The following is a 26,325-nucleotide window of genomic DNA, read 5'->3' as shown; positions in this document are numbered from 1 at the left end:
TTCAAAGATTCCTAGAACTTCGAGATCATGCTTTCTAATAGCTTTCACACTTTGTTAACAGTGGAATTTTTTTCCGTTCCTTCCCTGCAAACGACATCTTCTATGGAACCAGAATATCTGAGACCGAGCAAAGGGGAGGTGCTTACTGGAGCAGGGGTGAGGGTCCCCAAGCCTTAGGTGGGCTCTCCCCTTAGCTACTGCTGCCCACCACGCCAGGACACCCTCGGAACAGGGTGACAACAGCTGCTCTAGGCCACTCTTTGCTTTTCTTCGAGGTCTCAGAGCCACTTGGGTAAAGCTAAGGCCAGAGCCTGGGACCTTGGCCTCCCAGTTGAACTTCTGTTCTCCTAGGCGCTCTGCAGTGTCCACCAGTGGGATGAATTATAGGGCTGCTGGTCCGTCTCCCTGATGGGAATTGGGGACTGTTTTCCTGGGTTTACTAATGGCCACGCTTAGGCTTTATACCTTCCAAAAGGGATCAGGAAATCACGACACTGAAGTATAAAGCTGGAGCTCACGTTGCTGTTGCCTTGCGTGGCAGCCTTAACAGTGGGTGTGTGTCTAGACTTCTGTGGCAATTTTTGATTAGCATTGATTTTCAAGCAATTGAAAAAAATTTGTTCGGTATAGTAGAGTTTCATTTCTCTATAAGGCTGTCAGTGTCGAGTGATGATCTTTTTGCTGTGTTTTTTATTCTGAGGGAGCCAGTAGACTTGGATAGCAGAGGTGCTGGTCATTGACTGTTACAGAGAAACCAGACTTTTCTGGCCTCAAGTTTTTGGTCTGGAAATGATGTAATCCTTTTCTACAGACTTCATCAGCCTCTGTGGGTTGTGGTTTGTGACATGAAATGAGATGTATTGGAGAGCCTTTTATCAGAAGATGAATACAAGGAGACATTATTATAAGTCCAGATTTTCTCTGCAAGAAAAGTTGGGACTTCTTTGGCAGATGTAATGCTGTGAGATGGATGGCCTTTTATTTCTGCCTTGCATTAGAGACTCTTGATTCTCCATACAACAGCCAAAATGGAAAAATGTATGGCCAGGCCATGTTGGGATTTAGGGGTGTCACCATTCAATGTGTGGGATCCTGTAGTGTGCCTGCACCCACTGTCCATGGAAGAGGACTCGGGACCAGTTTTCATAAATGTTTTCTCTGTTGCTGATGGCCATCTTAGCAGTGCTGTGGCACCCAAGAGCGGGTGGGAACGGTTTCCTGCTTGTTTTCTTTGTCCTTCTCTCAGTCCAAGGGTGCTGATAGCTTAGGTCACCTGCGGGGCTGAGTTTTGCTGTGAGTGGTGACATATGTGGCCAGGAATTTGTCGATGATAATAAAGTACCAGAGTTGTGAATTATTTACTTTTTCTCCCATGAGTAAGTAGATTCAGCATTATCCTGGTGATAACAATAATAATAATAATAATAACCACCACAAACACTACATGCCAGGCCTCTGCCAAGTAAGCCCTTGCCTTACATTTCCTCATTAAATGGAAGAAACATTCTAAGCGTCCCATTTGAGACATGAGGAAACTGAGGTTTACAGAGGTCAAGTGATTGCCCAGGGTCCCACTGTAGAGCTGGAGTGTCACTCGCACTCACCAGTGTGCCAGGATGCTTTTTTGAGTGGAAAATGAGGGAGTTTGGGGTGACCGTTAAGGATCCAGATTTTCAGGTGACACGGGGGAAACAATTTAGAACCAGAACCTATGTATTGGTGGATCTGGAACCTGAAACGGAAGCTAATGACTTTCCAGAGAAGGAGTTCATTCCATTTCGGGACCAAAGTATCCGAACTTCTTTAGCCCTGAGGGCTTCCAAGGCTCAAGACTTAGCTATGGAAGACTCGACAAAGGCCGTGCTGCAGGAGACTGCCTGCTCTTTGAAGGCCAGAGCAAGCCTTGTCTTGGTCAGTGCTCCGCTTCCACCACCCAGAACCAGGCCTCGTGTGCACAGGGGCGGGCTGGCTGGAAGGAAGAGAGGATGGGAGGGAAAGAAGGAAGGAGGGAAGGAAGTTTGAATGGAAGGAAGGAAGGATGAGTGGATGTTTGTATTGAAGAAAAGAATTGAGGAGGTGAGTAGTAGAGTGATAAATAAGAACCAAAAAGAGATAAAGAGAGAGAGAGAGAGGAGACATAGAGTTTCCAACTCCCCACCCCCCAAGAGTTTCCAACTTTTGTACAAGACATCATTATTGGAAGTTCACTATTTTCTCCTGTTTCCCATGTATTCTCCTTGCACACAGATCTCATTCATGTGTATTTAATAGACAGTTTTGACCACTAACCCAGATGCTGGTAGTAAACAAATAAGACATGATCCTCCTATCAGAGAGGGGAGTTTAAAATCTCTGGGAATTACTCAAGCCAATGACCTCGTTGCCTAATCATTAGTTGAGGACGCAGGAATCCTGACTTTAACGTCCTCACTTGCATAGGATGCTCCTGGAGCACAGGAAGTCATCCAGCAGCCAAGCCTCATCTTGTGGTGTTTTCCACAAGCAAGGAAGGTTTTATAGGATCTTTATTTTTCTTTGCCAAAACATTGTTTTCAACTCTTTCCCACCTTTCTATGAAGCTTCTGCATTTTTTGTTATTATTGTTTAATGGAATGTTCTCATCTCGCGTGGAATGACTCTTATTTTTCCTTTTTAACCAGGATTGATCGTAAGATGTCAAGTGCTCATACCAACTACAAACTGGATGAGGCACAGGCTATAATGAGTGAGCTCCGGACCATCAAGAAAGCCATTTGTACAGGCGAGAAGGAGAGACGGGACCTGATGCAAGTAAGTGGCCCCGATGCTCTTCAGATCCCGTGTTCATTCATCTGCCTGCCTGTGTGTCTATCTTTCTTTTATTTAAAATTTTGAAAAAATATATATTATATATTTATTATATTCGCAATTCATATATATTTTTAAGACACATGTATATACAATATTATATATGTGTATATATTATATATGTGTGTGTTTGTATAAATATTTTAAAGTATGTATATTAGTTTCCTAGAGCTGCCATAACAAAGCACCACAAAACGGGTGGCTTAGAACAACAGAAACTTCTCTCAGAGTCTAGAGGCTAGCAGTCTGAAATCAGGGTTTTGGCAGGGCCATGCTCTCTCTGAAGGCTCTAGGGGAGGGTCCTTCCTTGCCTCTTCCAGCTTCTGGTGGCTGCTGGCACTCCTTGGCGTTCCTTGGCTTGTAGATGCATCACTGCTGTCTCTGCGTTGGTCGTCACATGGTGTTCTCCCTGTGTTTCTGTGTCTCTATTTTCTCTTCTTATAAAGACACTGATTGTTGGATTAGAACCCATTCTAATCTAGTATGACCTCATCTTAACTTAATTTTATCTGCAAAGACTCTGCTCCCAAATAAGCTCACATTTACAGGTTCTGGGGGTTAGGACCTGAACATATCTTTTTGGAGGACACAGTTCAAGCCACAACAATGGGTGATACATTCATATTGTTCAATAATCAAAATAATTCAGAAAGTCTATGATAAGAAGAGAAGTCTCACTATCACCCCGTTCTCTCACCTCCCGTAACTACTTTTCTTAGCTCCTTGTGTACCGTCCAGTGTTTAGGCAGACACATGAAAGTGTGAACACATGTTCAGCCGCTCTCACGGAGAGCTGGGACTGTGCCTCTTCTTCTACACTAGCTTCCTCACATAATGGTAATACCCTGTACCTCTTTCCATATCTGTACACAAAGAGCTGCTTCATTCCTTGATATGGCTGCATAGTATTCTACCATGTGGATAGATTTAAATTATATGGCTGGGATCATTGTAGCTTTATACTGTTTTATTTTTTTGCCCCTTGAACTCCTGTAGTTTCTGTTATTTTTAGAAAAAGCTAGGGGTTTGCACATGGTTGTGCACTGGTCTATTTGCTCAGTGCTGGAATGCAGTCAGTTGTTTCTGTTATGGCCTTGATTTTTTGCTCAACACACTAAGTGTGCACCTAGCATCTGGTGGGCATTTGTCTAGATTCTGCAGAATGTGAGACATGGAAGAATATGTGAAGCAAAGCTCAGACTCATAGGCCAAATGAGACAGGTGCACAGATAGCTGCCTTGCACAGCAGCGCTTCCTGAGGTCAAGGACGGGAGAGACTTGTGGAGTGTCCCCATGGTGCTCGTTAAATTGCAGCTTACGGGCCCCACCCCAGGCCTACTGGATGAGACTCTCTGGAGGTGGGACCCAGAAATCTATTTTCAGATGCCTTCTCCAGGTCATGAGAGGTAAATGGTCAATTGTTAGATTTTCTCCAAGCACTGGTAGCAAAAAGAACTGCCATTTACTGAGGCCTCTGTGGGCGTGGACAAGGGGCTCTGTGGACATTACCCCTCTAATCCAAGCCCAAACCCCACAGATGAACTGGGTGGTATTTCACCTCGGGGACACGGAGGCCTTGCCCCGAGAGGTTGAGCTGGCCTCCTTACCCTGGCCTTTCTGAGTGTGCAGAGCTGGGGCAAGCCACCCACTTGCCTTGAGTGGGTTCCCTACCATGGAGGCTAGAGATAGAATTTCTGGAAGAAGCTTCAGACCCCACCATCTTCTCTGAGAAACTCCAGAGAAAGACATGGGCAGCATCCTCTTCTAGTAAAATCAAATAAGTTGTTTTGTCTTTCTTATATGAACTTAGCAATATTGGCCTATTCCAAGACGCCTTTGTCTTGATCCAGAGCCAGCTACGTGAGTTATTCTGCACCTGGGCATTCTGGTATCTGCAGAAATATCTGCTGAAGAAAAATACATCCAAAAGTCTTTTAAAAAATCATAGAAAATCTGATTTCTCTTTAACTTTCACCCAAAGAGGTTTCATGTGCCAGAATACACACTTACACTAATTTTTGGCAAACTAACATCCATATGAGATGACTTTTGACATGTAGAATTATGACTGAAAAATCAGGTTATAAAAATACATAAGCATTGTCTGGGAGCCATTTTCACCTTCTGTGTGGTTTATAAAGTTCTTGAGGTAGCATTTGTGTCTGTCAGACTCATTTATTGATAGAACATTTTGGGTGGGAAGCATTTACTCCCCCCAGCTTTATTGAGGTATAATTGACAAATAAAATTATATAAATTTAAGGTGTACAATGTGATGATTTGATGTACATATACATTGTGAAATGATTACCACAATAAGGTGAGTTAACACCTCCATCACCTCACATAGTTACCTTTTTGGCGGGGTGGTGAGGACTTTTGACATCTACTCTCTTAGCAACATTCACGTGTACACTACAGTATGGTTAACTATAGTCACCATGTTGTACATTAGGTCTCCAGAACTTATTCATCTTATAACTGGAAGTTTCTACCCTTTGACCAACATCTCTCCATTTCTCCCATCCCCCAGCCCTTGACAACCACCATTCTACTCTGTTTCTATGAGTTTGGCTTTTTTGGAGGGAATGCTTATTTTTTTTCTTTAGGAAACTCGAAGGTTTAAAAAACAATAAAAATGGTACCACAGTTGTTCTCTGTTTTATTCACGTGCTGCCAGGAAGACTCAATTGCTATCCGATTTAAGTCACTGAGCATTTTATTAAAGGTGCACACGGCGATAGACATTTCTTTTCAGTCTAATGAGGATGGGGGTTGGAGTGGGTCAGCTGCCTAGTAGTGAAGCTGCCAACTGGGAACCAGGATGAAATGAGTGCTTTTAGAGGGAAGAGAAGCCTTACCATCGCTGTTCCAGTAGCTTGTTTCATTCTATTCCAGAGCCTGGCCAAGCTTACTGATGGCTTCAAGAATAGCTTTTCTCTCACCGACCCTCTGCAAGAGTTCCCTCACAATCCAGGCACGCTTGGTGATTCTTTACCTCAGCAATTCTGCGATGCTGGGTCTCAGACCGACATCATCGGAGAGGTATGCTCACGGGGGAGAGCTGAGTATGCCGACAGAGAAAAGGGCTGCTTTCATGTTGCTGTCACTCATTTGGTTTGGTTTTCCATTTTCTCTTCAGAAATGTTTTGGCTTTAATGCCATTAAGTTTGAAGAAAAAATATTGTTTCTCACATCTAGCTGTGAAGGTTCAGTGGCCCAGGATACAGTTGAATCACTTATTACCTCTATCCTTGTGATTCGGATTCTCAACAATGGCAGAATCCTTTTGAGAGTTGAGTTTAGATGTTTTTTTGACACACATATGACTTTTTAGAGCATGCATCAGCTAACTTTTTCTGTAAAGGTCCAGATAGTAAACTTTTTAGGCTTTGCGGGCCATGACGTCTCTGCCACAACTACTCAGCAGACGGGCATGGCTGTGTTCCAATAAAACTTTATTTACAAAAACAGATGGTGGGCTGGATTTGGCATGCCAGCCAGCGTTTGCTGATCTCTGGCTTAGACCAGAGATTTTCAAAGGCTTTGTGGCTGTGTCACCCTTGGGTTATACTTTGATGCTATTTCCTATTCTTCTAAAAGAATGTCAGGAAATTGAATTGAATTAAAATTAATTTTGTTTGGGACTTGGAGAAATTTCATATTGCCCCTTTTGATAATTAATGAAGCCTTGAGTTAGCCACAAAAACAAAGTTGGCAATCATCGTTTGAAGCAGGATGGTGACTACTTAAAGACACTACTGTTGTAATGTCACCGAGTGAAGTTTCACATTTATTTGTTATAAATGGAAAAGCAGTTTGCACAGCTTCTTTTTCTTAGGGCTTATTAAGTAAAGATGAGATATCAATGGAATGCAGAATGCCCTCCCCCAAATTAAATAAATAAAAAAAGTAAAAAAAAAAAAAATAGGAAAAAAACCATTGACAAAAACTGGGTTTTAAATAATGAGCTAATATTATGAAATTTTGGCAAGTAGTGCCTCTTTGAGGGGAGTATAATATAGTAAACAGCAGCTCTTTATGTTGTGGGTGGGCTGGAACAGCCTTATTTTCAGTTTTTCCCTCATTGTTCTCAAAAGTACACTTGGATATTTTTGACCAGGCATCTTTGGTTTAAAGAATGTGGTCACCATCTATATAACATACAGAGAAGAATCTGTAAGTCAGAAGAGTCACTGAATTCCGTGAATAATTCATTGCTGCTTATCATAAGGTTAGAATTAGAATTTAGAGACTCTTAACTAGTTTGAGAGAAATAGGTAAAATGGAAGGTTCTATAATGATTTAGGTAAGACTTTCTAAAAATGTCAGGTGGGGAGTGGCTGGTTATGTTGTTGCAGTAACTCCAGCAGTAAATTATCATTGTTTATGAGTTTACTGGGACTGGCTCTGGGTTGGCAGCTTCATAGCTGTTAGCTCAGTTTAAGTAGTTGTTTCCATCCCCTTTTGACAGATGAGGGGATTGAGTTGCCAGGTTCCCTAAGGTCACGTAGCCAGGGAGAGGCAGGTCTGGGTTTGAGTCAACATCTCTGGTTGTTAAACCACTGTGCTTTCTACTACATCATGTTATTATAGAAAAATATATCAAAAAGCTATAACCATATTAGTTAGTGATTGCTGCATAACAAATTACCCCCAAACCTTGCATCTTAAAACAGCACACTTTTATTATCTCACACTTATATTGTGAGTCAGAAGTCTGGGAGGGGTCCTCTGCTTCAGGGGCTGTCACAAAACTGCAATCAAGATATCAGCCAGGGCTGCTGTCTCATCTGAAGGCTTGACTGGGGAAGGGTCCACTTCCAAGCTCAGATGATTGTTGGCAGGATTCAGTTTCTCACAGGTTGTTGGGCTGAGGGCTTTGGTTCCTTACCATGTGGATCTCTCCAGCACAGCAGCTTGCTTCAAAGTGTACAAGCTGAGAGAGTCTGCTAGCAAGATGGAAGTCACAGTCTTTTGTAACCTAATCACAGAAATGACTTCCCATCACCTTTGTGTTGTTTTCTATTGGTAACAGTCAAGTCATGGCTCTAGCCTACTCTCAAGGGGAGGGGATTTCACATGGGGTGAATCCCAGGAGGTGGAGGCCATTGAAGGCCATCTTATACGTCTGCCTACCTCACTTAGTTATTGCTTTGAGTCAATTTTGTGGGATGAGTGTTGATGTAATCAGACATGCTCTTTAAGCCTGAGACTTTGCACGCACAGACTTGTAAGCAGTATAAGGCCTGACAATGGAATTTAGCAGTTAGGGTACGTGCTGTAAGGCTACGTGTGAAGGAACTGTGAGGCAGGAACCTGTTGGATCTGTTTGGCTGTAGGTTTCTTCTTTTTTGACTAAAACATCATTTTATTCTCAAAGAAGAGTATAAAAACAAAGCTTTGTGGTCTATAAACAGCTTGAGAAGAGATTTAAGAAATAACATCTTGGGCCGGCCCCGTGGCTTGGTGGTTAAGTGCGCGCACTCCGATGCTGGCGGCCCGGGTTTGGATCCCGGGCGCGAACCGAGGCACCACTTCTCCGTCCATCCTGAGGCTGAGTCCCACATACAGCAACTAGAAGGATGTGCAGCTATGACATACGACTATCTACTGGGGCTTTGGGGGAAAAAATAAATAAATAAAAAATCTTTAAAAAAAAAAAATAAAAAAATAACATCTTGATGAAGAGTCAGCTGGGAGGGGGTCTCTAACAAACAAGGTGATGAGGTGACATGTAGCTCATTTCTGTGTAGACAGTTTCTGGAGATGTGATGCTGCAGCCTAAATATACTGAGGAAACGAGAGGGGCATCAGTTGAGGCTGTTGAAACGTGTAAAATTGTGACACATCTCATTGGAGAATGCTCAGTCCCTCATAAGGCATTTCTTCATCTTGCCATTCAAGGCGATAAAGATGTAAAGAAATTCCCCATTGACGTGTATCAAGACTCATATCAATAAATTCATCACTAATCATTCAAGTAAATTATTTTCAAATATTTGTTGACATGAGGCTATTTCAAAAAAATACTTACTGGCCATAACATACAGTCTAGTAAGTCTAGTCTAGTAAGATCAGATCTACAGATGGAGCCGATTTGTTGAAACTAGAGTCATCTATTTCCAGGAAAGAAGGAAGAGGTAACCAAGGTGAGCTACAATTATCTGCCATACAGGTCTTTGTTTTGTTTGGGGATTTGTTGACTTCAGTGTAATTGGTGGGAAAATATTTAGTACAACTAGTGATCACATCGGAGCACTGCATTTTGATTCTAACTCCTAAGGTGATGCGCCCCTATTCCAGGCTTTTCCATACTGTTCTTTCTTTCCTTTACCTTGGGCTCTGTAACATGCTGTGTAACATTCAAAGGAGTCCTATAGCCCATATCTCACACACCTAGTCTGTCTTCTTCAGATCTTGTGACTTCTTAAGAGAGCATCATTCTTTTATATTTATTGAGGAATTAGAAAATATGCTACACAAAATGGGATGAATTTTTTTGCCTTTGTATCAACTTTTACTGAGTAATTCCCTATTTCTCTTAAAACTTTATTTTTGTTTGGAATTACACAATAAATAAATACACTTCCACTGTTAAAAAAAAAAAAAATCCAGCAATGTCGGAAAAGCAAAAGTAAGTCTTCCCAGCCCCATGCCTAACCCCCACTGGCCAGAGGGGGCAGCCGAGTATTATTTGGTGTGTTTTCCTCCAGACCTTTGAAAAATGGAAGTTGAAAGACAAATTAAAATATTTTTCATTCATGCTGAAAGTTTAAATGAATTTTCTCTTTTGGAAATATGTTTTTAATATGTGTTTCCCTTCTTTTCTTTTCTTCTGTTCCGGAAAGTTTGTCTTTGATGATAAAACAAGACTTGTCGACCGAGTCAGGCTTAATTGGCAGTATGAGGAAGCCAGAAAGAGGTAAGAAGCGCTTTTTTCAAATCTTGCCTTCTGCTTACTTCCTTTCTCCCGTGGAAAGAGGTTTAGTAGAGTTCCAAAGTGTGATGGTCTACTTTTTATCAGAAAGCACTGTCTGACAGAATACAAAATAAAGGATCTTCATTTGTGTAGCTTCTTAATATGTATAACAGTTTCAAGTGCATTTAAAATGTGAAATTCTCAATATTGCAAACAATTATGAAGTCATGATTTAATAAAAATAGAGACTTTTTGGGCTTTCCTTATACTCTCAGGTAGTTCAGAACTTCCTCCCTGCCTGCCTCCCTCTCTCCCTCCATCTCCTCCCCCTCCCTTCCTCCCTTGTGAGCATCAGTCCCTTGGACCGATTCAGCAGAACTGTTTTCTTTTATGTGTGGCTTCTAACTCATAGGTTAATGGAAAAAGCCACATATCTTAGTTTAAAAGACAGTTTAATAAGGATTAGGTCAACAGGTGATAGCAGTACCTAATCTATTTCATTTTGATGGAGAGAATTGAAATTCCTGTTGACCTGTGTTATAAATCATCTGCCTTCTGAAAATCGAGACTTGACCTCGTCTGTGCCTTTTCTTTTGTCTTTCCCTCCCTTCCTGCCAGTCTTGACCATAGGACACAGGCAAAACCAAGAGGCGGCACGTAATGCTCACATGGGCACAGTATTTTTAGCATGTCACATTTCTCCCCACGTGCACAGGGCTGCTGTTTTCAATATTCTGACCCTACCCTAGCTTTCATATCCTCTTTTTAGAGACTTTCTCTCTTTTGTGCCTTCTGGAAAGTCTTCAAACTAAATTATTTAAAAATATGTGTTTCAGACTGCTATGAAGCATATCTTTTTAAAAAAGTTTCTTTGGTCAATATGAACTGTTATCTTGGGGGATGGGAGAGAAGGAGCCGAATGGCAGGTGGGGTGAGGGGTCCTTTCTGGAAGCTAAATAGTGGGCCTGCTCAGCATACTGCATCATTCATGGATGTCTGGAAATCCACTTTGTTGTCTTTTTAGAAAACGTAAAAATAGCAACAAAAGCAGATCATATGACTCCCTGCTAGAGGGCCGGCTTGAACTGATGTGGACCTTCTGTTTGCTCAGAGCTTCTATACCCCATTCTTTTTGGCTTTCAAGATGTGTTCCTGGTGGGCTTTACGTTTCCACATGGACCACTGCCGCGTCTGTTCAGCCATGCTGCTTATCTCCGTGGTCATAGTCTCCGTCTGTCGTGCATTCCTTCTCTCAAGCTCGCTGCGGTTTAGCAGGGGCTGTTGTCTCATCTGAGTATCCCTCTGCCCATTCTTGCATGTTTCTGCTGGAACTGCACAGTGTGGGTGCTGGAATTTGCTGTGCTGATTAAAACACAGAAAATAGATGGTTGCTGCACTTAGGAACGTAATTGTTACGTGTTTTGCTGTGACATTTACCAAACATAGCAAGTGATTTCTTTGTTTTCTAGAGATGGTGTCGGTATACAGTGAGTAACTTTGTAAATGTCGAGATAATACATTTGGGCAAAAAGTCGAGTATTTAAGAAAATTATTCAGAGGAGAACAATGCACTTCATCAGTATCTTTTAAATGAGAGTGTTATTTCAAGATCGCCAGAACCTCGTTAGGAAATGCACTGCAGCTACACAGGAGGGTCCTGCCTCCAGTGTCTCAACCTTTGTGGTATAGTAGGGGCTTCTCAGAAATGCCTTTCTCGGCTGCATTGGCAACATTTAAAAATCAGAGATGCCTTATAAAGACATCCTTGGTTGGCTTGCTCAAGCACTTCCTGTCCTTTTCCCACTGGCACAGTGGTTCCCAACAGGGGGAGAGGGCACTTTACTCCCCAGGGGATTTCTCACTGTGTCTGGAGACAGCTTTGGTTGTCACAACTCTGGGAGAGACGCTACTGGCATCTAGTGGGTGGAGACCAGGGATGCTGCTAAGCATCCTACAATGCACAGGACAGCCCTCACACAGAGAATGATCCAGCCCCAAATGTCACTAGTGCCGAGGCTGAGGCCCCCTGCTCCATGCTGGAGGATTGGGATGTCTTAGCGGGGCCATCGCTGCATGGTTTCCCAACACCTGATAGTGTGAGGGACCCCAGTAGCTTTATCCACACTCTGCTGCAGTGGGCAGAGAAGCTGGGAGATTGGGAGATTACTTCTGTCTAACACCTGCCCTGGTCCAGGTGTTTTGAAGAAATCGTGTGGTTTATGTGACACGATCACATATGGTCTTTAACCTGTTTGGGAGATAAACTCTTCCACAACTAGCAGAAGTATGTGAGGATACCAGTGGTTCTGCTGAGTGTGTGTGTGTATTTGCACACACAATGTCTATACATGCACATATATGCCAGGGTCAGAAACATGTGCATATGCATGCTTATACATCTATGTACACACAACACATATTTACATATGTACATGCATACACATGTGTGTTTTCCTCTATTTTTATTACATAAATAATCTCTGAATTCATTGTTTTTGTCAAAGGCACAATCAACAGAGACCACCCATCTTCCCCCTCTCTAATCCCACCTTCCACTGTTAATGGTTTGGGGTGAAACCTTCTAGTCTTTTATCTAAACATTTAAATACATTGTGCCCAGTGTGGTTATATAGTATATGATGCAGAGCTTCTATAATGGTTATAACCATCCCTCCCTGGATGGACATCTAGATGGTTCCAATTTTTCCTTTTCACAAATAGTGCACATCTATTTACAGGCCCCAGCCTTGCAGAAATGACTGTTTCCTTGGACAGATACTTAGTAATGAAATGTATGGGTCTAAAGATATGTACATTAAAAGTTTTGATGGATACCACCAAATCACCTCCCAGAATGACTTATCCACTTTACGCTGCCATGGGTGGCGATTGAGAGCCCTGATTTCTGTACCTTCTTAGCATCATTAAATATCAGCATTCTTTGTAAATTTTACTAGACTGATGGGCAAAGATGTTCACTCAGTTGTCATGTGCTTTTCCCTGGTAAGAATAGTGCATTTTTGCACTGGTGGTGCAGTTCAACATCATTTTGTGTGACTTTTTATTTAAATTACCATGTCTGAAATTTTTTTCAGACAGAGCAGTCCTTTCAAAATATGTTACATCCCCTCATTCTTCTGTTCACAGTGGGCCTCATCCATTGAGGGGGGCGATTTCTGCCCCCCAGGGGACATTTTTGGTTCTCGTGACTGGAGAGAGGGTGCTGCTGGCATCGAGTGGGTGGAGGCCAGGGATGCTGCTAAACATCCCACAGTGCACAGGACGGCACCCCAGCGAAGACTTATGTGGCCCACAGTGTCAGTGGTGCCGCGGTTGAAAAACCTTACTCTCAGGCTTCTTGTCTTGCTCATAAATCCCTACGGTGCGTGGACAACAGCAGCCTACGGGAGCAGGTTTTCGGCTAACTCGGCATCAGCCCACTCCCCTGTGTTCTCCTCGGGACAGAGAATACACTGAGAAAGGGAGAGGACCCAGGACTGAGTCATGAGAGAGTCCAGTAGTTATTGTCCTAGTGAGGTTATGATTGACCAGATGTGCAGGAAAAAGTCTGAGAGAGTCTAGCTAGGAGCTGAAAGAAAAAACAAGAGGTTTTCCTGATGAAATAGTGATGATAGTTGATGTGAGTGAGTTGTTTTCAGAGCCTTTACTTGGCAAAACAAAACATTGGCAGCCCTACACTTGTACTGGCCTGTGGGAAGTGTGACATAGATGGCACTCCCTGGAATTAAGGGAGGAGAATAGCCCCTAAAACCGAGTTGTCAGAGGCTCGCTTTATGGTTGAGGATCATTTAGAAGGTGGATCTTGATTTTTGACAAGTAGTTTGGTGCTTTCATTGGACTTGAAGCTGTGTAAGGGCGCCCTTGAAGCATTCTTGTTGGCGGAGTCCACATCCTCCGCTTGCCAAGTCATTGACTGCAGCACCCTCTGTTGGGAGCTCCAGGTTGTGGTCCCCCGATATGGCGGCAGTGCACGTCTCCAGGCCCCATGGGGGAATTATATTCTGCCTCCAGTCACTGAAGTTGGCTCTTATAGTTAAGGCTTGACTGGTTGAGTTCCTGACTTATAGCCTACCCAGCTGTAGGTCGTGTAAATGCCTGCTGCACCTGGGCAAGGCACTGGACTCGATACACCTTGTAGCATGGTCAAGACAACCTTATGTCCCGCCAGTCCCCCCGTAGACGTGTGGAAGTTAGAGAGGGTCACAGGGGCAGAGTCACCCAGCACCAGGTCAGGGATTTTATTCCTGTTGCCTTTTCTGTGTGTTTTTTTAGACTGCCTCTAAGTGAGACACCCGATCAGAACAATAATATATAGACTTGCGAAGAGAGCAGCAGTTCTTTGCCAAGAACTAAATCTAGAACTGACATTAATGTTCCAGAACCCGAGTAATGAAGACCACAGTGAAAACACAGTGGCTTGGAGGTTCAATCCAGGGACTCTCCACATGGCCACCTCCGTGAGACCCCCATGAGCATCATTGGGGAAGGGTGTTTCACATACTGGAAAGCATCATATACCCCCGTTCACCTCCCAGCGTGTGGAAAAGAATGCATCACTTAATGGCAGTGTTAGCAAAGAATAATGTCTCCTTCCCTGCTCTTTCACTCTGAGCCTAGGGAAGGTCGTGTGACCACCTCTTTTGCTGCCATGGACTTCCATTATTTTAGTGCCACAATTCAGTGTCGGGTCTTTTCGTTCTGCCACTTCACCCTTGGACCTCAGTCTCCCAGCTCGCATTTCTGAAGTCATTCCACTCTGTGAAGTTTAGCTTCCCTACCCTCTGCAGAACCTCTGGCTTTTGCCACTTCTAAACAGGGGAGAAGTTTATGCATTTCTGTGTGTTGGAGAAGTCATTCCTTGTGTATCTAGATTTGAGATTGCTTTTAAGAGTTGGTAAATTGTCAAAATGCAGTGTTCTGGACAATAGGGGGTTTCATATGTATTCAGATTTAAAGGAAGTTTGTGGAAGTGGCACTCATAATTCCAAGTGATGGTGTAATTTCATGGTGACTAGTTGTCTGTTTTCAACTCTGGGTCATGTGAAATGTACCTGAACAATTGCCTCTTCCTTTGCCTTCAGGAACATTGCTTTGGATTCCCAAGACAGACCTTATGATAGGAATATTTTCACATTATTGGTTGAAAGTTTTAGAATTTTTCAAAGGCAATTTAGAGGAGCAAGTCTTCTTGAAGCAATCCCAATGACGCAGATGGCTCCTTATTTTTAACCTAAGAGCGCTTGTTCCAGAACTGTGCACAGACTGTAGCTGTTTCCATGGAAACACTCGCAGTCTAGATAGGAACAAAACATTCGGCCCATCCAGTTTCTCTGTGTCTTAGCATTTGTTGCCAGGATGGGTCCTGCTGTTCATCCGTTGTCAGGAATCAGTGTAATGTTAGAATTCCAGTTGAATTTGATCAGTCACTTGGATTTTTCCTTCATTTCTCAAGTGACTGTGTATCTGGGTTTTTGGGGATGGGGCACAGCTATGAGAAACAAAGGAAAGCATCCTTGCCATTGTAGCTTCATCTTCCCCGTTCAGGCCAAGAGAAAGAAGCCTGTAGACACTCTGCATTTCATTTAAAGAAGTTGCTCTCTGAAGATCTGTATGTTCAAAGGGGAAAGATGTAAGGGCAGGGAAGGATATCAGGGTATTAGGAGACCCTTCTTACACCACATATTCTAGATTCAGACCTCTCGAATTTCCAATGTAGAATAAAGAGTCGAGCCGCATGGACACTAGTTTATCAATATTTCTTTCAATCAGGTGAAGTGATTTCATCTTCCATCTGACTTAGATCTCAGCTGAGATTTTCTTGAACTTTTGCTTTTCGTTTAAATGGCTATTTACAAAAAAGAAAACTAAGGAGAGAAAACGTAAGAAACATCAATGTAGCTGTAATTGAAATCTGAAGGCCCGAGCCTCTAAGCTGATACCGCGTCCTGGAATGTCGCATTGGGATCTGTCACCTCATCGCCATCAGATGGGACCATGGCTTGCCTGCACTTCCATTTGCTATTCCAAAAAGCAGCAGTATTTTGGGAATGTGAGAAATTATATAGTAGATTGCAGAATTTAAGTATAAATTCAAATAATTGGGGATTGCTCTGGATATGTAAAATATGCCTCAAAACTGTGTAATATTGAGTGCATTTTTTTCTTAGAAAAATACAAATCATATTTAAGATTTGCATGTGAATTGTGAGGGTCTGAGCAGTTTCTGCAGCATAAATGCAGGTTTCCATTCATGATTTAATGGTGTCTGGGTTGTAACAGAAAGGGTGTTTCAGCAGAGATAGTAGGAAAAAATGATTCGTATTTTGCTTCTGTCTACATTAGATCTGTTCAGGGAATAGAATTTGGAGATCACATAATAATTATGAACCCTAAGTGGTTGATTGAGGATTTGCTTTCATTTCTTCACTATCATGAGCACAGGGACATATATTTTAAAGTTTATAGAGGCATTTGTGAGAGATTATATATAGGCCATAAAATGTATTACCTATCAAAAATAAGTGTCAATAGGGGCCAGCCCCAGTGGCCTAGTGGTTAAGTTCAGCACACTCTGCTCGACGGCCTGGGTTCGGTTCCTGGGCGCGGACCTACACCACTCTGTTAGCAGCTGTGCTGTGCTGGCGGCCTACATACTAAAAAATAGAGGAAGATTGGCATGGATGTTAGCTCAGGGCAAATCTTCAGCAAAAAATAAATTAATTAAAAAAAAGAATCTATAAAGAATGCAGTTGACTTGTAGGGGAAAAAAACCTTGCCAATTTTAAGTTGTTCTTGGTTCTCTTTAAAAATGAATTTGGAAAAGTTTTCTTTTTTGCAAACTTTAATCATGACCTCGTTTTGCTTCCATGTATTTAATTTCACTGAAATGATATTTCAGAAAAAAGCCCTTCTGGAAATTATTTTTCCTTTATTACCCAGAACTGGAGTGATGGCAGTCACAGGAGTGGGGTTCCAACCAGTGGATCTGCTGTTTGGCATGGATGTAGAAGAAAGGGCATCGTAGCTCTGGACATCTGTGTTTAGCCTTAGGCAGAAAGTCTGTTTCCTGCAGTAAACCTAACACACGGAGGGCACTGCTCGCACGTGGCTCATTTCCAGGCCAGCAGCCCAGTAGACAAGGCATATTGTTTTAAAGGCAGAACTGTCTTGTCTATCCCATGGCGAATGTACAAGGAATCATTGAAGGAATCCTTCTAGAGCTTTTGGCTTCCAGTACAGACTGACGGACACATGTGCCTGTCTCAGCTCAGCTAAGAGCAGGCCCCAAATGTCTGCATCCAGAGTATGGATAGAGGGAAAGAAATTGCACTTTCCGATATATGCCAATAGTCTTCTAGCTTCATCTATAGCTCTGAAATGAACATGCACTCATTTTTGTCATTGTGGAATTTATTTTAAAAAGCACTATTCTTAAGCACAGAAATGCTTGCGTAGTGTTTCGCACAGCCCAAACAACTCTTCCAGATGGGTTGTGTGAAGTCAGCTTCATCCAGATTTTGTTTCTGCTCCAGAGCTTGTCGCTTGCCATGTGTCCTTGCATACTTTCCTCGTAAGCTGTGGAAAGTTACAGTCCGCTGTGTATGTTTGGCCGCTGTACTATTTGTTTTATGCCTGCAGTGGGCAGACATTTTGAAATTTGCCCTTTGCCTCTCCTCCCTGCTGTAATTCAGTTTTTTTCCTCATCCTGTATTCTGATAGTGGCTATTACTTGAGATTTTCCTGGAAAGAGTAGGATTATCTAGGATTGGATCTTCTGCTGCCTTCAGCAATTTGAATCCTTGTAGAATAGCCGTGAACCTGGAGCTGGCAGACTCAAGTGGAATCTTGATCTCACACGTAAACCTCAGAAAACTCAAAAGGAGTTGCTTTTTAAAATATGTCTGAAAATAGTATATTTATGAGAGTTAGTATATAGTACAAGGTAATTCTGCTAACTTTACCTGGGCTCAGATAGGCCTTCCTGTGGATCACATAAATTGAAATGAAAAATTATGAGGACATAGTGGATTTGCTTATTGTCATTTGTCTCTTTTATGTTTATTCCTTACTTTTGGCTTGTCTTTTTTTTTTTTTTTAATAATTTTATCTATTTATTTATTTTTTCCCCCAAAGCCCCAGTAGATAGTTGTATGTCATAGCTGCACATCCTTCTAGTTGCTGTATGTGGGACGCGGCCTCAGCATGGCCGGAGAAGCGGTGTGTCGGTGCGTGCCCAGGATCTGAACCCGGGCCGCCAGCAGCCGAGCGCACGCACTTAACCGCTAAGCCACTGGGCCGGCCCCAGGCTTGTCTTGATCTACAGTTGAATGTTCTACAAATTTCATTGGGTATAATGTCTGACTTGGCACTAACTTATTTATGGGTTTGCTTGGAATGTGTTTTCCTTGGGCTTCGGTTATATGACTGCCCTAAATTTTAATTACACTAATTAGACATAGGTGGACACTTAAGCCCAGTTGGATTCCTAACCCTGTTCAGCTGCCTCTGTCATTAGTTTTTTCAGTGACATGATTTGGCACCATTTTCCAACGCATTTTCAGGAAATTAGTTTTAAGTTAGAAAAGAACTTGTCTAATAAAGCTACTGACATTCAACTGTTTTCTTTACCTTCTTGGGGAATTGGACCTGAGTAAAATGCATACATTTCAACGATAACTTGTATACTCTTTTCTTTCCATAACTGTGGGTTTTCTGATTGGTTTGGTACTTGAAGAAGGAGTCTTGCCCGCTCCTCCAGCCAGGCTGACTAGGCCCCATGCTCATGTCTAGTTCAGGAGGGGCCTGACTTCGTGCAGGGCTGGCTGACAGGCTTTAACGCATGGACAACACCAGTTGATTGGCAGTATCTGCAGGGAGTACAGTGTTGAGAAGGATTCTGAAGTCTGGACCCCGCAGGCAGGATGCCAGCTTTGATTAGTGACATGTGCCCTGGGCACGGAACAGGGTAGTCTCAGGAGCACCCCTCCATTCCTGTTTTAGTGAGGACCATCACATTGGTGCCTAATGCAAGCACCTAAGAGCTCCAAGGCCCATTAGCATCCTCCAGACCAGGCCAGGCTACCTGAAAGCAGAGGGTATCAAATTTCAGCAAGCATCAGAAGCACCTAGAGAGTTTGTCAAACCCCAGATTGGCTGGCTCCATCCTCAGAGTGTCACATTCAGCAGGTCTCCGGTGGGGCCTGAGGTTTGCATTTGTAACAAGCTCCTGGGTGATGCAGAGGCTGCTGGTCGGGGGCCCCACTTTGAGAACCACTGTTTTAGAGGATATAGGGCTGTGTGCACCTGCTACTTACCTGCCCTCACAGCTCTCTGTGACTTCAGAGAAGTCTTTGGATTTTGTTTTTGGGCATCTATACCAACCTCTGTCCTCCACAGCACTGGGTTCAGGTTGAGTCTGGCCGGAAACAGATGGCCCTCATCTTAAAGGGCTTAAAACATTCTGCTTTTGCTTTGAAAGGATGTTCTGAAAATATGAGCCACATCTGTTTCACTTTATCTGCATTCAGCAACACCTCAGGACACAAAAAGCGACGCAGGCTGTTTGCCAAGCAAGCACGTGGACGTGCAGGCACGTGGAAAGTGACAGTAGAGGCTGTATGTTTACACCTTGAGGATGGTCATGCTGATACATTTAGTGAGGCTGACTGGTGGGCATCCATCCCGATTACCTCTCGCCACATCCGTGCTCGCCGGGCTGACTCTCATTCTTTCATATATTTGCTGGCATGTTTCTTCACTGTTTCAGGCGTTCAGCTTTTGTTGAGTATCTGCTCTCTGTGAGGCGTTTTGAATTGCACACATGGTCAAGGTCTCTGGTGCGGGAGAGAGCAGACAGGACTAGAAGACAAAGAGCACCGGGCGTCAGCGGCTTTCTATTCAGAAGCCCAGTGATAGGTGCATTTCTCTCCCGGAATTTTCTCAAGGCACTGTGAGCAGTTAGGCAGGGCAGAGAAGGCAGGAAGCCAGGAGCATCTCTCGTGTGCCCAGTACAGTGTTAGCTACTGATGAGGGTGGGGTAGGGAGAAATGAAGTAGCTCCATCCTGCTCTGGGATGGTACCACGCAGGAAACCATGAACCTGAAACCACACAGTGCGTGGGCGTGTTGAGGCCTGCCAGCCTTTTTGTCAGTTCTTAGAAACAAGCATGATATGGTTACTCTCGTGCCAAATCTCACAGACCAGGGGAGATTATGCAAAAGACTTAGGAACCATTTTTATTACCCATCATTTCCAAATCCTTTATTTTTGTCATTTAAGGGTCATTCGGTGCAATAATTTCAGTGTTTACTTAGTAGAGTGATTCTCCAGAATCAGTCTGATGTGCTGAGAACGTGTGAAAACGAATTTTTAAGCTCGTGGATTTTTCCGTGTCTCTCTCTGGCAGAGTCTCGAATATCCAGCAGCAGCTGGCCCAGCTTGACACCGAGTCCTGGCCGGGCATGGCTGAGGCCGACAGGGACCGGCTGCAGCTCATCAAGGAGAAGGAAGCCCTGCTTCAGGAGCTGCAGCTCATCGTTCAGCAGAGGCGGCCGGCGGAGGACGTGGCCCGCCTGGAGGAGGAGCGGAGGCGCTTGGAGGAGGAGATCCAGCGAGCGCGGGCCACATCTGTACAGGGCGCCACAGAAAGGTGGGCTGGCTTGCAGAGTGTCAGGAGCAGGCAGGACCCGGCTTCCAGTGAAGAACCCCCTCGGAAAGCTAAATCGGAGAACTTGCACATGGCTTGAAAACGCCTTATTACTCGGGGTGGCTAGTAACTGGCGTGTTTCCTTGCCAAGTACAGAGAAGGCAGGGGGTGGAGGGAGCATGTGCCTCCCCTTCTGCAGGCAGTGCCAGCTCTGCCCTGGGCTCCCGAGGCTCCTGGTCCTGTGCGGAAGTGGGAGATGATGGAGAAGGGGATGGAGTGAGGGAAGACAGGGGAACCCCCCTTAAACCCGCTTTCCCAGTGCAGGTGCTGGGTGCTTTCGCCTGGGCGTGCAGGACAGCACCCTAGACAGGCCTGGGGTCGCCAGCGGGAGGACAGGGAGACAGGCGGTGGTACAGCTCTGTTGCCATGGAGAGGTCCCCATTCCTGACATCTTCCGTGTTGCCGCAATCTACCTCTTATTTTGACCTTTGACTTTGACTTCCACCTGGGAAAGCCTGTTCTTTCTTTTGCCACAGGAAGCCAGCAGCCTGTCGTGTCCGTTTCCGAACGTGCCTCGCAGTCAGCAGGTCTCGGGGCTCTTTCCCAGCATAGGACGCGTGAGGCCCGCGCAGCGGCCTTTGTCCTCTGCTGCCCGGCCTTTCGTTGTGTGCCATGTCTCTCGGTTTCCATTTGCCATGTGGGACACAGACTGCGTCGGAGGCTGGGTCTGCTTTCAGGTTCACAGAAGTTTATCCGTGGATGTCTGCTGGCCTTTGGAGAGCCCACCGCACATTTGATAATATAGTGGCTCCTTTAAATTCAGTGTGTGAACAGGATCATAAGCTGTGTCTATATGAGCATTCTCTGCATAGAGTTTGTCACCTGAATTATTTCATCAGTACAGATGCCCTTACAACCATGATTTCATCAAATGTCAGGCTTATTCTCTGTATTTGTTGGGGGTTATTTATGTCTGGAGAGTCATCGTTAACTGATAGATACGTCTGTGGCTTGACATTAGAAGCAGTGTCAGCCGTGACAGGAAGCGGTGGTGTTTGGAGAGCCCAGCTCATAGGAATATATGGAGGGAATTTTAGTTTACCTGAGATGATAGCGTCCCTTACTCAGAACATGGAGTTGATTCTGAATCTTTTTTTTTTTTTAAAGATTTTATTTATTTATTTTTCCCCCAAAGCCCCAGTACATAGTTGTCTGTCATAGCTGCACATCCTTCTAGTTGCTGTATGTGGGACGCGGCCTCAGCATGGCTGGAGGAGTGGTGCCTCGGTGCGCACCCGGGATCCGAACCCGGGCCGCCGGCAGCGGAGCGCACGCACTTAACCGCTAAGCCACGGGGCCGGCCCTTGATTCTGAATCTGAAAAGGGACTACGGAATTGAAGTTTTCATCTGTACTCTTGTGCTTCTCTATGCTTTAGTCAAACATTACCTTCCGTTCTACCCTTGGTATGCTCGTGTATGTCCTGGGTGGAGGGCCTGGGAGTTCCAGTTGGTTCTCTCATAAGGGGAGTAGATTCGGTCCCATGAATGTTACCTGCTTCTCAGGACCCCACACCTGCACAGCCTTGACTATTTCTCTCCTCACCGTGTGGACATCTCAGCCCGTGTGAGTGCTGTGGTCCCAGGGTACAAGTCCACGGAACCCCACCAAGCCAGTGTTACCCTTGAGGCTTGGGGTCAGGGGCTGGGTTACCCAAGCTCATCTGGCTGATGGGGTCTCTCGTGGGACCAGCCCAGGAGCTGAGTCCTGGGGTGCAGAGCCCTCAACTGGGACTGAATTGGCCCAAATGTGTCTCCCGAGTGTGCCACTAAATGGTCTTGAGCAGGGAGGGGCATACACACGTGCTGATAAGCACCTTCATGCCCGGCACTTTTCTCTCACCAACGTTCTCTGTCTGCCACCTCTGCTGCGCAGCAAGTGGATAGGGCCAAGTGCCCTGCCAGGGTTCCCTCAGCTGTGACGTTCTGGGCCTGGTGAAGGCAGGCCCATTTCTCCGTGCCGCCTCCTTTCATTTGAGGTGTGCTTGACGATGGAAAGCATGGGGCCCCGAGGTAGGAGGCTTTCCCTGGGAACAGGCTGTGGAGCATTAGAAGAGACCCAGTGTGGAGCCGGGCACAGAGGGGCCAAGGCAGGCGTCTTAGGGCTGAGATGTGCCAGTTGTTTGGCTGGGCCCGTTCTTTGCCCGTCTCGGCTTCAGTGTCATCATTGTCAGACGGAAACTTTGAGCCGGGTTAGTGAGTATCACTGGGGATTGGGAGGATGCTGAAAGGAAGGAGCAACTGTTTTAAGGGTGCCCATTAGGCCACATGTTACAGTGCCATCGTTTGGGTTTGTAAATGAGGACCGTTGTGTTCTAGAGGCAAACATACTCATTCATACATCCATTAAATAACTCGATCAAGTGCCTGTACACATTGGGCTCTACTCTAGGCAGTGGACTTAGTGCAGTGGGAAAAAGTTCATTTTAGAAAATAGTAAAGTAGGGGCCGGCCCTGTGGCTTGGTGGTTAAGTGCGCGCGCTGCGATGCTGGTGGCCAGGGTTCGGATCCCGGGTGCACATCGAGGCACCACTTCTCCGTCCATCCTGAGGCCGAGTCCCACATACAGCAACTAGAAGGATGTGCAGCTATGACATACAACTATCTACTGGGGCTTTGGGGGGAAAAAATAAAATAAATAAAATCTTTAAAAAAAAAAAAAAAAGAAAATAGTAAAGTAGAAAAAAGTAGAAAGAAGAAAAAAATTACCTCCAACCCTGTGACAGTTGCTATTTTGTTTTATTTGTGTCTAATCTTTTAATTCTATAGATTTTATTTTATTTTTTGTTTTTTTTTTTTTAAAAGGCTCCCTTTTTTTTTTTTCCTCTCGAAAGCCCCAGTACATAGTTGTATATCCTAGTTGTATGTCCTTCTAGTTCTTCTATGTGGGATGCCGCCTTAGCATGGCTTGATGACTGGTGTGTAGGTCCACGCCCAGGATCAGAACTGGTGAACCCCGGGCCACTGAAGCATGCGAACTTAACTGCTACGCCACCGGGCTGGCCCCTAATTCTATAGATTTTAGAATTGCATGTATTTTTGCCTGGAAGATGGCTTAGAATGAGGGAATCTGATTTGTTGCAAGGAATTCCAGTACATTAGTAAATGCTCTTCATTTGAATCCATCTTCTAGTCTAGTCTCTCATCCATCTGTATGTTCATCCACCTGTCAACCCATCTGTCCATCCATCCATCCGTTCATTGCTCCCATCCATCTACTCACCCATCTGTCCATCCATCCACCTGTTCACCCACCCACCCAGCCACTCATCCGCTCACCCATCCACCCACCCACCTACCCACCCATCTACTGAACTTCTACAGTGTATCAAGCACTGTTCAGGGGGCTGGTGGCACATTTTCAGGCAAAACAAAAACAGTCTCTGTTATCTTGGTGTTTATGACCTAGATGTGCTTTTTAAAATTTAGTCTTTCAAACTTAAATCAATTTGGGGGAATTTATAGTTAAATTTCTTGTTAGGAAAATATACTCACTGTCTTTGAAATGGACTATTTTCTTACCTACAGGATTCTGCTTCAGGAAAAGAGAAATTGTCTCCTTATGCAGCTGGAAGAAGCTACCCGCCTAACATCGTATCTCCAGTCCCAGTTAAAAAGGTGGGAAACGTGGAAAGAGAAAGCTGGACTTAATTATCATCTGATAACGACATGTCCATGAACCTCATTATTCCCTTTAGCTTGGTGTTCTCTACCGGACCTTAGAACCTGAAGTGCTGTAAACACAGAACAGGAGAGTGGGTATATTATATTTTTAAGAGGAGCTGCAAATCTAAGATTCAAGGAATATGAGGAGAACCAAATTTGGCTACAGAATAACAAGTCTGAGGTCAAATTTACCCAAAGATTTTGTAATTCAGTTTCAGAAGTGTATATATCCATCTCTGTATATGCACACGGACATTTTTATTTGGGTTTTTCTTTTAAGAATATGAATTTTTTGTGTGTGTGAGAGGAAGATTAGCCTTGAGCTAACATCTGTTGCCAATCCTCCTCTTTTTTGCTGAGGAAGATTGGCCCTGGGCTAACATCCGTGCCCACCTTCCTCTGCTTTATATATGGGATGCCGCCACAGCATGGCTTGATAAATGGTGCGTCAGTCTGCACCTGGGATCTGAATCTGCGAACCCCGGGCCGCCAAAGCGGAGTGCAGGAACCTAACTGCTACCCCACCAGGCCGGCCCCAGGATATGAATATTTTTAAAATAAAATTTGGCTGCTCAATAATAGCTCCTGTTTTGAAGCGTTTAGTGTGTTGTGAGGCATCCTGTTGAGGGCTTCCTATGTCTTATTTTCTCAGTTATTCCTCCTAAGAGTGCCATGACGTACGAGCTGTTATTATCACAGCCCCCAGTGAGAATGTGGGGGGCTCAGAAAGGGCAAATAACTTGACCAAGTGGACTCAGCCCGTGCACATTTGAGCTGACCCTTGAACTCGGGCGTGAGTCCTTGACATTAACCACCGCACTCTACCGACATTCAAAAGAAACAAATATTAATGAAGGTGCCTTAATGGCTGGCAGGTGTTTAAAGACATGCCGGGTTAATGGGAGAGTGAGGCAGGATTTTGTTCCCCCGTGGAACACACCAGATGCTCCGCTTTGCAGTGGAGAACAGCGGGGCTCAAGCGCTGATCTTCAGGCTGCTCTTCTAAGATCGCAGGGCGCTCTCGTTTCAGCCTGTCTGCCAGCACCCTGACGGTGTCCTCGGGGAGCAGCCGCGGGTCCCTGGCCTCCAGCCGGGGCTCGCTCGCCTCCAGCCGGGGTTCCTTGAGCTCCGTCAGCTTCACCGACATCTACGGCCTTCCACAGTACGAGAAACCCGACGCCGAGTGCGGCCAGCTTCTGCGCTTTGACCTGATTCCCTTCGACTCCCTGGCACGAGATGCCCCCTTCTCGGATCCCCCGGGCCCCTCGGGCTTCCACAAGCAGAGGCGCTCCCTGGACACGCCCCAGTCCCTGGCGTCCTTGTCCTCTCGCTCCTCCCTGTCCTCTCTGTCTCCCCCGAGCTCGCCCTTGGACACACCCTTCCTCCCGGCCTCACGGGACTCGCCCTTGGCCCAGCTGGGGGACGGTTTTGAGGTGCCAGGCCTGGGCGCCCTAGACAGACTGCGGGCCCAGCCCTCTGCTTTGGGGGATGAAGACTTGCCGGGTACTACATGCCTTCAGCCACACGGATTCCCCGGGGACGGGGAAGGACCTCGAGAGCGAGTACCCCAGGTGGCTGCCACTCCCACAGGTGCAAGTAAGTCCTGTGGTAGCAAGGTTTCAAATGCAGGGACGAAATCATGTGCAATTGCATTGAAGCCAGCTGGCTCTTCAGTTGCATAGTGAGCTTTACGCTTAGCACTATTGATAGAACTAGGAAGAGCGCTGGGCTGCTCTGTCATTGGAGGTCCTTCGGGTCTGTGTCCTGGAAAGGTTACGGAAATTGACGAACTCGTGTTTCCCAGGTGTCCGGCTTGCTTTCAGAATGTGCTTAGTTGTTGAAAATGAGGGTAAGAACCACATAGTCTTCCACAGTCAGAGGCTGGTAAAGAGGTACTAGGACCTTAATGAACTCTCCAGGGCATGTGCCCAGATGGAACGTTCTGTACGTGCCTGCCTCAGACCAGCATGTGGACCCGTGTCTGGTTGTAGCCCAGTGGAAATCTCTACTTCCTATGCCCCTGTGACTTTATCTCTTCATCCTTTGTCCTTATAGTTTTCAAGGACATAATTCTATCAAAAGTAGAAATGAAAAATAATTGGCGTAATTTCAAAAGACATGCCAGTAAGCGTCAGTCTTTTCTACTGAATCAATTTCTCTGGTGGT

General features: G+C 44.9%; 1 protein-coding gene across 3 annotated transcripts in view; it reads left to right on the top strand.

Annotated features, from left to right (window-relative positions):
• The window catches only part of WWC3 (WWC family member 3), a 121,622-nt gene that overhangs the window by 68,164 nt on the left and 27,133 nt on the right, over positions 1-26,325 (top strand). For 2 of the 3 annotated variants that reach the window (XM_004435096.3, XM_087426550.1), the window contains exons 6-11: positions 2,661-2,790; positions 5,746-5,892; positions 9,699-9,772; positions 20,196-20,438; positions 24,022-24,111; positions 25,190-25,755. In XM_004435096.3, coding sequence (XP_004435153.2) covers positions 2,661-2,790; positions 5,746-5,892; positions 9,699-9,772; positions 20,196-20,438; positions 24,022-24,111; positions 25,190-25,755 — 1,250 coding nt within the window. The remainder of the gene's footprint in view (positions 1-2,660; positions 2,791-5,745; positions 5,893-9,698; positions 9,773-20,195; positions 20,439-24,021; positions 24,112-25,189; positions 25,756-26,325) is intronic. The other variant, XM_087426549.1, reaches the window with a different exon arrangement.

This window comes from Ceratotherium simum, chromosome X, assembly GCF_057802395.1.
Source record: "Ceratotherium simum simum isolate JZ-2026a chromosome X, ASM5780239v1, whole genome shotgun sequence".
In the NCBI taxonomy this organism is placed as follows: Eukaryota; Metazoa; Chordata; class Mammalia; order Perissodactyla; family Rhinocerotidae; genus Ceratotherium; species Ceratotherium simum.
Note: the sequence above shows the minus strand (reverse complement) of the source record. Positions and strands in the feature narration are given on the sequence as shown.